Below are 11,642 nucleotides of genomic sequence, written 5' to 3'. Positions count from 1 at the left end.
TTTCCAGAACCTTTGCTGATTTCTGAGATCATGAGCTCCTCTGCCCATTTTTAATTAGTTACTTTTTCAGTGATGGTTCTTGTGATTGACAACCATGTGATGGCCAAGAGGGAAAAACAATCAGGATTTGCATTACTTTTTTTTTTTTTTTTTTTTTTTCTTTTTGTAACCAGAACCTTTGCTGATTTCTGAGATCATGAGCTCCTCTGCCCTTTAACTACAAAAGAGAAATTAAAAGAAATTCATCCACTTGCTCCCATCCTTATCATGTAGTGTTAGCTGCCTTGATATGGAGGCAACTTAAGTCTCCCAAGACACTGCCCTGCTTGCTGGGTTGGCATGGAGGAGGCAAAAGGTAACTTCCAAAGTCACCTCCTTCGGGTAACTGTGTAGGGCTAAAAGCTCCAATCTGCACCCACCAATTCCATGCCAACCTCACTGCCAACACGTGCTTGAACACCCTGAAGTGTCTAATCTAACAGCCTCGGSTTTGCTCAGTCTCTGAGAGCAACAGCCACACTCACAGATGGAAATAAGTCAGAACATTGGCTGTAGCTCCCAGCGAGGCGGTCTCTGCATAGGTGAGTCGGTGCCGCTGTGCCTTGACTTTCCCGTTGTACGAAGGAAGCCAGCTGTACGGAAGGGACCAACTCTGCTGCAGGTCTGTACATCCTTGGAAGTGAAGCTGAGTGGCTACATTAGCTTCAAACCCTCTTTCTAGGGGGTTTCAGCGGTCCGTTTCCCAATGAGTTCCAGACATCAGGTAGCTGCTAACTTGTCTCCTTAAGGTCTTCCATTGGTAGTTTGTAGCTCAGTAAGAAAGGGGGAGGTGGTGCATGGGCAGGGCTATTTGACCCCTGCATAGGTTTCTTTGCACAGTTTATACAGATGTAATCCTCGTTCTCAGCCATTTCTGGAGAGACACCGACACAAACCTGATGAAACCACTCATCGCAGCCACCGTCACACTGTACCCAGTCTACCTGCAAAAGATCAGCAACACACAGGATGTTGAGACAGGCAGRCAGGGTTTCTACAAAGAAAATATCTTCTACTAAATCCACCCGACATACCTAGAACACTTTTRTGTTTAGCTTTTAAGCACAAATTATGTATGTCTGTTTTAACCAGCTAAACTAAAACAATATTCCTCTTCCAATAAGAGTTCAAAACCTTGCTCTTCTCGCACCTTTAGATCATCACAGCTATAATGAACACTACTATAATAAGGAAGATGACGTTCAACTTTTCTCAAATAAAAGACAGGTACGTTACTTCACATTTAAAACAGAGTAAGAACCTGCTCCAGGGCAGCTGCCTCAGTGCAGTTAATATTCTGCAAATTCACACCTTAATTTCTATACCCCCTCAGCCTGCACAGAGGTGCTGGCTTTTGCAACGTACGGGTCTGATTCCTGCCTCTGGCTACAAAACAGCCACGTGACCTCAGTGTCTTTGCTACCTGTTGACTAGCTAGATATTGATGAATAGATAGCACCATATCCATCACTAGAGAGCTAGCCACTGGACTGACAAAAATACACACAAATTATTACTTCAAAGTGTCAGAATATACAGGCAAAAAGTTTASAGTCAAATTTGCTATAGAAGAAGCAGAGAACGTCACAAGTAAATTAAAAAATAAAAAGTAAAAAAAAAAAAGGAAGACCACAGCTTGAAGTGGCTAAAATTCCCTACCAAGATAGATGAGAATCCAGAAAAAGTTATTAGTATCTAAAACAGCTAAGAATATGCACATTTCATACTCCACTCTATTATTTACTACATTTGCACACCTATACAACTACTACTTATTCTTCTCAAATCACACCACTTTTTTGTTGCTCGTGCTGTTTAACCTACTGAGTAAACTGCATTTTTCTCATGGCACTGCTTGTGACAGAATTAAGCCAAATCTCACCTTGTCCTTGCAGGGCCTTTGACAGTTCTGCGCAGCACACACRGCATTTTCGTCATCAGACTCCTCAGCTCCTGACCAGTCATACTTGGAAGGAATATCTAGCACCTTCTTCTCCCGTTTTTTCTCGGTGCTTTCCTTCACGAGTTCCACCTTTGCCACAACTGCCTTTTCTCGCTTCTTTTTCCGCTCCTCCTCTTTAGCCAATTTCTTTGCCAGTTTGTTCAGTTCCTTTGTCTTATCCATGGTCAGTTTGAGCTTCTTCTTCTTGGGTTTTTCCAGTTTCTTCAGCTCTTTAGATTTTTGCTTCATGTCGCCAAAGAACTGCTCTGCTCTCTCCAGCTTTCGTTTCCGTTTCCTCTCAGAAGAGTCTCTTCCTCTCATTTTCAGGGGCTTTTCATCCATGCTGTCATCCTTCATAGAAAGGGTGAAAAAGAAGGCTGTGTTTTTTTCCCCAAATACAAATGTTCATATTTTGTAAGCCTGAGGTTTTGAGGGATATAAATACCTCTGCCATTCCCCCAGCATGGTATGAAGAAACTCATCCAACCACACACTTATGAATTCTAAACTAAAAAGTGCTGACTTTATCACCACTACGCTAGAAAAAAACATCATAACTGATATCCACTATGTAAGGGATTGCTGAACCAAAAATGCCTAGAGGAAAAAGTAAGGAAGCATGATAAGCTGTTATTACAAATCCCTTCTCACATTCCTTTTTACTGGAAGTTAAGATTAATCATCTGTTAGATGTCCTTGTTTCTTTCTCATCCTAGATCAGTCTTATTTGCAATGATTTTTCAGAAAAAGCAATTGCTATTCTGGAGATGGAGAGAGAGTAACCAGTGAATTCTCAAAAATGAACTCAGTCAAAAAAAAAAAAAAAAAGAAATAATATATCCATTACTTGAATAGCTCCCAAACTAACAAACCTTCCAAATATCCTAGTGTCACTAACAGCTCTTAAATAGTAAATTCAAACCAGAAGTGGGCCTTAAAACTGTGAAACTCCATCACTGCAAGCAACATTCACAACGAGAAGTCMTATTTGTATCTGAAGGGTACATAAGTACTGATCCTTTGCACGAGACTGTTTCAATTTCAGTCAATCCAGCTACATTAACCTTTTATCATATATTACCCTTAATAATACTAATAGGACATACTGCAATCTAGTAAGGAAGAATTAATTTTATTTATTATACATTACTTTAAAAAGCCACTCTGCCTGAAAACAAGTCCACTAAAGGCTATTTTACAAAGTTTATGTATTTTGCACGCGTATAGAAGGGTAGTCAATTCAAAACGAGTATTTCTGGCCAAGTAAGCACTCACAAGGGTTGACCAAGAAATGAGTTTTTTCCCCCTCCAAAGTTGTACTTAACTATTAATAAAACAGTGTGGCACGCTATTTTTGAAGTACTATTTGCTGGCATTCAAGCTATTTTTCAAGTATTTCCAATCCTAAATTATTACATTAAGAGTGTTAAGCTTATGAAGTGTCATGTGAGGTACTTGATCCAAAACATGTTAATGCAGTAATTTTCTGGGACTATCGTCCACCTTCTACTACCATCCTGACATTTTGGTGACTCCCCTAATAAAATCAGATAGAGCTGGTGCCCTGAGAATGAGACTGCTGATCAAATGGCTTGTCTTACTGTGCTGCTCAGCGTGTAATGTCTGTCAGAGGTTGCTGCACACTACCAAAAAGTCAAGAAGGAATCACCTTGGATATAGCTGCAGTGCTGTTCATCAGCTCTATAGCTATGCAAGGACAAAAGTAACTCCCCATCGTCAGCTGAGAGATGAAGGATACAGCTCCAGTGCAGCTCTTCATCACAACAAGTTTACTTACTATTCCAGCACACATCTTACTCACACACATCACTTAGCCACTGCATCACTGAGGCTCAAGTGATTTGGACTGAATCTCAGAAATATAAGCTCTCTTTGTTCTTACTCATTTTCAACTCAGTGAGAAAATCAGCACTTCTTCACTGTACATTAAAAAAGAAATTGTAATGTCTATGCTGCACTGAGGAGGAMCAGGAATCTTACAATGCCTAGTCCCAAGCCTTTTTAAATTATTATTAAAAGACAAAACATGTTCCTTCCCCRGCAACAGCAAAAGTCTGGGTAAATATTTTTTTTTGCAATTTCTTTTCAGAACAGGACTGATTTCTTGGATCTGTTCATCTCTGTAATCTGCTGTTCTTTGGCTGAAACTCCAACGTGAGCTAAGTATTCAACTGTCTAAGAGTACACCAAAAGCCTCAACACATTAAAGTGTGAAAATTTGGGTTTTTTTCCTGTATCAGAATATTTCAAGTCCATACCTCCATGACATGAAGGAACCTGTCCTCAGAAGGTGGGTGAGTAGCCTGTAAAATGCGCCAGATATGCTGTGTTTCATCCAGTGACACCTCTAGCAGGTCTCCTACCATCATTAGATCTTCCAGCTGAGCCTTTGCTCCAGGTGACAGCTCCAATACAGGGGGCTCTAAACTGCGAGGTACCAGCGGGCTCTTCCGAGGCTGCTTCCTTGGGGTGCTGGAACCTTTCAAACAGGAGCCAATTCATATAAGCATTGAAGAGAACAAAACCAAAGAAAAATGACATACAAGTTTTCTAACAAGAATCTAAAAAGGAAGATAATCCCAAAGAGAAAACATTAACACGAGTGAGTGAGTGAGTGTGTGTGTGTGTACATCTGCCACCAAAAATTGCAATGTGGCTCTACTGCAGATTCTCAAACTGATTGCTGCCATTCCCACCTACAGAGAATACATTTCCCTGCAACTAGAAGTAGCAAAACACTGCCCTTTACTGATTGCCCTTACATCTGTTCAACCATATTTCAAGATGGAAAAGAGCAAGTACCTTGAGAGCAGCTTTTAGAAGCAGAAGAATATGCATGTTCAGCACAAAATGAGGGAGCAGTCCACATGTGTGTCACCACTTCCTCCGATTTTATGGGAATTTCCTCATCACAAAATAAGTTTGGCTCTAAGCTGCTAGAAGACTTCACACTGGCATTGTCCTGGAAAAGAAAAATTAACATCTGGATGCAAAAAATACCAATTTCAAATCTACTTAAAATGACAAATTACTGTTTCTAAAATCCTCCTCTGAACCATAGATACCAAGACTATCTGCATAAGATGGAAGTTATATCCCCACATAAATAACAGAAGAATGTAGCAACTATGGAGAGAGGTTAATAGATTTATAGCCAGTGTTTGAGAAACATTTGACAARTCTCCTCACTGCTAAGTCCCTTGAGTAGGGTTTTCATTAATCCACATAATGACTGAGGTTCTCCTTGAGAAAACTGACCGCAAAATCATGAAAATTGACATCTTTAGTACAGCAGAGGTATGGAAAGCCTGGATACCACAGAGCAAAATGATTAAAGATCTTATAGGGGAAGAAAAAGTAGTTTCTGTTCAAGCCCAGCTAGGCAGTATGAGACAGATGACTACAAAACAGTAAAACAAACAGATGTTGCTCTGAGATCAAGATTTTTACAACAGAGATCAGGAATTTTTTTTTCTGAATAATTTTGAGGTTTAAATTTAAGATGGAAAGGACTTTTCCGTTTGGCTGAAATACTTAATACTGTTGTGAACATTCCTGTGAATGTAAATAATGAAGGCATTGGCTTGTGTTCAATTCATTGCATATGCTGGCTTGACTTTTTAAATAGATTCAATAAAAATGGAAATACAATGCATGCCTTGGTGTGGGTGGATCCACAAGGAGAAGAGAGATTAGGAATTCCCTGCCAGTGGAAGAAGTTTTGTTTTGACCCTGCATTATACTACACAGAGAATCCAGGAAGGCACAAGAATTGATTCCCTGATACATACTATACTAACACACATTCCTCCTCCTCCTTCCTCACCCCAGAGCAGGGCTCATCGGTAAGGATCATTTCCTCAACAAGTTATGTCTTCACAGCACTTTCCAAAGCTTATATACCATGCCAAATTTTGATGGAATTGGTCAACAGGCTAAATATACTTGGCATGTAATGCAAGACTTGAGTCTTTCAGAACATAGGATGTAAAGCAGCGACTGACAAGATTCACTTGAAGCTACATGCTAGGTTCATGGGGCCACGTTGTAAAAAAACAGCACTCCAMTAATGCTGCTACCCTTTATACTGACATACAAATGGGATTTAGGAATGGTAATTTCCTTCAGGTTTCCAGTTAAATGTTAAAACAGAACTGAAGTGCTTACTAACAATGCTAGCGAGCATTGCTATRAGCAACTTTGCCATTTCATTTAAGGCTGATGCTTCCATTTTATACCTGAAGGACTTGGTTGCCTGAAAATTTATCTTTTTTTCCTCCAATTATATTAGCGGAGCTAACAAAAGAAGTTTTCCGGACTCTGTTAGCTTTGCTTGAACAGATTTTTATTTTAGAAGTTTTTGCAGCTACCTGTGGTGATGGACATCCACATCAAAAGAGTGGGTGTCAAAAGTGATGGACATCCACATCAAAAATCTACTTAGTAGATCCTGAAATCCTGGCAACGGAATGCACTGAACAGAACCCAAGCCACACTCCTGCAAAGCCCTCAGATCCTGACAAGCACGTACCATCATTCCTGGCATAGGCTTTCTTTTATCTCTGCCTCAGAAAATGTCACGTCTTTCAGAAATGTCTCTCAGTAAGACCACTGATGCTGAGAAGAGTTTGGAAATATATGACTTTTTCCCTTGTTAACACTAATTTAATTAAAGACTGTAACGTCTAATTATAATGTACCTCTGGTGGCATTTCATATGGGACTGTAAAATAACTGCATGTAATTTCATAAAGCCACTTTAAAATAAAATACTAAAAATAGGAGACTGAGGCAGACTATAGCTGAAGATTTGCAGTTCCTTTAGGAAACATAAAATCTGCCATAAGACAGTTTATATGATCTCACTGCCTTGCAGGATAGCTTCTGTAATATCTTCATTAATCCAGTATTAATTTAGCTCATGAGAGAGATATGACACTATCACTTACAAAAAACTACATAGAGGAAAAACAGGGCTTTGTTTTTCTCTCTGAAGGGATGTTTTTAGAAGTTTTATAATTAAATACACCACACCAAACAAACAAACAAACACTTTGCTATCTTTACAATTGCCTCTTCTCATGGCGTATCTTCTCTAGATAAAATATTTTAAAGATTTTTCCAACAGTAATTAATTTCTGAATTTAATCCACACATCAACATGATCCAGAGATTTAGTCCTGAGTATTTCTACACATCTGAAACTGAACAGTTGCACCTCCCCTATGTGAGGGCTGAAAGAACAGAAAGGGAGGAAGGCTTCCTCATTCCTAAGCTTTTACATTTCTTACACAGAGTGATTCTTTGTTGTAGTAAAATCTGATGAAGGTTTCCCCATACAGGCTATTATTTATATTTTTGAYATGTAAGATGTTTAACTATGGCACAAAGATAATGCAGTCTGTAACACTGTAGAAGATGGATAATTGCCTGTGGCTACAAAAACCCTGACAGAGGTGTAGCTTTTCACTCAGCACAAAAAGGCAACTTCTAAAATTCAGTTACAGAACTTGGGGATTCTAAATAAAAATGCTACAGAACTTTACAATATTCCAGATCTAAGATGTTCAGATAAAATCAAAAATACTCTTTCACAACAGGAATCAAGTCAGAATGTATGCAGATAAGCCTTAAAATACAAAAAAACATACTGTGGATGAAAGTGAATTAATAAGAAAGCAGGTGTCATGGATTAACTCCACGCAGAGAAGCCCTATTGTTTCGCTTACCTTTATTTCATAGCCATATGTCTCCCTGATGTCTTCATCAGAATCTGTCTCTTCATCATCATAATCCAAGGTCTGTCGCGGGGATGAGGACACACTCCCTATCACCCTGTTAAAGGCTGATTGCTGGAAACTAGTCAAGTGTCCCTGAAAGACAAATTGAATACAAGAATGAAACAATAAAGCCTCCAGGCAAACCTACGTAACAGTTTAAGAGTAAGCATCAAAGAAAACAATGCTCTTTGGACCACAGGAGAACTGCCTAGATAGTCACAAAAAAGCCCAACAGCAGCAAGGTACAAAGAAAGATAAGGAAAAACACTTTTTTTTTTCCTCTACTGTTTTTTGAATGGTAAAGCTAAAAAAACACAGACACTGCTCTTCTGCTATATCGGATATTACTATCCGATATATATTCTGTTGTTGTACACATTTCTTCTTCAACCCAGCATAATCTGATTCCTGATCTCCACCTCAAGATGAACAGGCACCCTGTAAAAGTCCTAGTGCTCATCTTTAGTCTTCACTAAAATTAATTAACAAGGCACTGATTAACTAATTAACAAGGCACTGATTAACTAATTAACAAGGCCTACAGAATGACCATGAGAAGTTACAGGCAACTCTTCTTCTATCACAGGGAAATGGAATGTGGATGCCAAAGCAGCTATTGCTTTGTCATGGTCAGGATATTAGCTCACTGCTATATTTGAACCAATGTTTCTTAACATTTGCTGTTATTTGACAGTGAGGACAAAGTAGCAAGCCTCTGCCTGGAGAAGTCTGGAAAAGCATGAAGCAAACCATGGATGAAGGTGACTGACAAGTACTGATCCAGGTAACTTGAACGTGCCTTATTCTCRGCCTCTAATTGCACTCCCTTTCCTTCAGGCTTCTCGCACAAAGATAAGGCATTTCCGTGCTCTCTGAAGGGCTACCACAGCAGAGGGCAAGAYAGTAACACGCCTACCTGCAGGTCTGGGTTAGCTGCTGCTTTCTGCAGCTCCGCACTGATGATTTTCTCCGTTTTCTCCCGGGCTGCCTGCTCCACCATTCGCTGGCTGAGCACAGAGAGCTTAGCCAAAGCAGAGGATAACTCATCAGTGGCCAAAGCCTGTCGTGCTCGGTCCTGCCAGCTCATGGCACGTTCTGTCAAGCACTGCAGCGCCTCCCCCTCGGGCAGCCGCACGGGCAGCTTCTGCAGGGACACTAGGAGGGACAGAATCGTCTCCAGCCGGGGCCTTCGGGAACGCATGCAGAGCGGACACAGAAACTTCACTTCTTTGGCCTGCCAACTCGAGCCCTTCTTTTGAGAACTTGTTTTGGGGAGAGGCACACAGCCACTATGAAACCAGTCCTTGCACAGCTCRCACTGCAGCATGAACCCGCTAGCTGTTTTGCGGCAGATGCAGAACTTGACTTCTTCAATGCGATCCACCATGGTCATCTTGGCCAGGTTAGCTGCCCGCAGGGCATGCATGGCTTCAATCTCCTTCTGTTCTCGCTCCTTGAATATAGCCACCTGGCCAGCAAAAGACAAAAACAGGCCATGATCTTCACAGCTAACAGATCACACATTAGCAGGAATGTAGGAAAAAAAAAAAAAAAAAAAAAAAGACACACATACCACAAGGTCTACCTAGTAAAACTAGCCCCAAATTTAGAAATTGTGCAATCTAATTAAAACTTCAGTTAAAAAAATTCTCAACGCTCTTCTAAGTCCTTCTGAAATAGATATTACATAAATGGAAACTTTCTCGAGTGTTATCTAAGTTTGTAATTAARCCTATTTTAAGGTCACCGGAAGAAGAGATTTTTATTCCAGGAAGAAAAGTCAGAATCACCTTCCACCATCCATCTGCTAAGACTATACAACAGCTGATAGTTTCAAAACAGACTTTGCAGCAGGAGCTTCATATATTGTTCTTGAAAAAACTCACATTTCCTCAGGGACTCAATAATACTAACTATAACAAAGCATATTACAAGTGACACATACAAACCAGATGACTGAGCCTGCATACATTTTTCTCTGTTACCACTGAAAAGGCACCCAAACATCAGCAAATTCTCCCAAAAAGCTATGTGAACATCCCTCCAACAGAGAAGTCTTCCCTCACCACGTAGCTTCCCTCACTCTGCCCCTCGCCAACTTTCTGTGACCAAATCCTTCAATACTTTTTGTGTTTTGGGAATCCTGCTCATTTTTTATGAAGAAATAAAGAATGCCATCACCTTAGCAAAAAGACTTCCCACATTATGACAAGCATTGTCTGTAGTCAGAGAATTCAGAATAAAATTAAGTTTGCTAAATTAGATCAATAAATTAACAATTTCAAATCTTAAGTAGCCATGAGTGGAACAACTGTCAAGCCAAATGGAAATGTAATTTAATTTAGTTTGGCAACTGCAACCGCCTAGCTAAATATGCTTTTGATATGAAGACAGATCAATACCATGTTCCAGATACTTTAATGTTCTTTCTAAGCATATTGATAATATTGAATGAATGGTTGCATGTATTAACCTGAAAGCATTCAAGTCTTTTACATAGTCAGACACATATTAAATACCAACACTTTTTGCTCTGAGCTGTGCTTCCCTCTGCTTTCACTGCAATTAAAGTGGAACTGTGTGCCTGCACCCGAGACACCATGGAGAGCTATTTGCTTCAGTGAGACTCACTTGTCAAGTTTTCCACAAAAAATAGCAGACAAATTTATTAAACCTCCATATCAGGAGACACTACCTTTCACTGCTCCTTACCACAGCTGCAGTGTCTCTGGCCTCCTCCAGCCCATCCTCCAGTTCACTTAGGGATTCTAAGTCCAGATCTTTCTCCTTCTCCTTCTCCATCAACTCCTTTGCTCTCTTCCGTCTGTTCTTACTGCTCCCATAAACACCAATATCAGTCCGAGGGCTCAGAACCTGGAACCACAAAGAAAACTCACACAGTCAGAGCCAAGGATGCYGGTCAATGGAAAAATATGGAAGTTCTAACCTAGGCTGGGATTTCAGGCACATACCTAAGAACACATAATGCCTGCACTGAAACAGTCACACAAGAGCAAAGAAAACATTCTCAGTAATCTAGTGTCCTTGATACTTACCAATCAGTGGTAGAAGAGAAGGAATAATCAGAAAGGGATAAAAGTGTTTCATACATCAGAATTAAATAAAAATTAGCACAAAAGCTATTTGGCAGGTGAAGACCACTGCATCTTCACTGTGCTACAAAATCAATTTAGATTATGTTATTATACACACAGCTGATTGCAAAACTGTACACAGTAAGATATAAATAYATTTTCTTTCACTTTAGATGGTTTTAATCAATTGCAGGTCTGAAAGATCTGCAATGATTTGATATTTACATCTGCAATTCGATGACTTAAAATATCCCCCCCAAAAGTCCTATAAACCTTATAAAATCAAACCGTGACAAACTGCACGTGCATAAAAGGACAAAGATCATATCTTAAATAATCTTGATTAGTTGGAAGGTATGCTGAGATAYGAAATCTAGCAAATGAAATTCAATAAAAGTGAAAACTGATACTCTTAGGAAAACAAAGTGAAATGCAAAACCAGGGCATAGTGAAACAACTATTTAGAAAAATGTAACTGAAAAATTTAGAAAAATTGCATCAGAAACTGAAAACTGATGTGATATAACTACAAAAGCAGCAAATTCATTTAGAAATATTAAAAAGTGTTATCCCCTCTGAAATACAGAAGTTTATGATTGCATTTTACTCAGCACTACAGAATCCATTGTGGGAGGATTCTATCTGGTCTTGGACATCACACTAGAAGTGAATACAAACTGCAGAGAGGAGCAACAAGGCAAGTATTTGAAAAACATTGTGTATGAGAATGAGTTAAAAGCTGGATTTGTTTTCCCAAAAAAGGAA

The 11,642-nt window shown here is 39.6% G+C and overlaps 1 protein-coding gene across 2 annotated transcripts in view; it reads right to left on the bottom strand.

The window, feature by feature from the left end:
- Positions 1–337: 337 nt before the first annotated feature.
- The window catches only part of KDM5A (lysine demethylase 5A), a 46,217-nt gene continuing 34,912 nt past the window's right edge, over positions 338–11,642 (bottom strand). The window contains exons 21-27 of one of the 2 annotated variants that reach the window (XM_026052135.1): positions 10,495–10,656; positions 8,699–9,250; positions 7,732–7,875; positions 4,805–4,964; positions 4,261–4,481; positions 1,922–2,332; positions 338–983 (exon numbers count right to left, since the gene is read on the bottom strand). In XM_026052135.1, the coding sequence (XP_025907920.1) occupies positions 771–983; positions 1,922–2,332; positions 4,261–4,481; positions 4,805–4,964; positions 7,732–7,875; positions 8,699–9,250; positions 10,495–10,656 (1,863 nt within the window). In that variant the 3' untranslated portion in view covers positions 338–770. The remainder of the gene's footprint in view (positions 984–1,921; positions 2,333–4,260; positions 4,482–4,804; positions 4,965–7,731; positions 7,876–8,698; positions 9,251–10,494; positions 10,657–11,642) is intronic. The other variant, XM_026052136.1, reaches the window with a different exon arrangement.

The sequence above is a fragment of the Nothoprocta perdicaria genome, unplaced genomic scaffold (assembly GCF_003342845.1).
Source record: "Nothoprocta perdicaria isolate Ctin4 unplaced genomic scaffold, notPer1 scaffold_84, whole genome shotgun sequence".
Classification (NCBI taxonomy): domain Eukaryota; kingdom Metazoa; phylum Chordata; class Aves; order Tinamiformes; family Tinamidae; genus Nothoprocta; species Nothoprocta perdicaria.
This window is presented reverse-complemented; position numbering and strand designations above follow the sequence as displayed.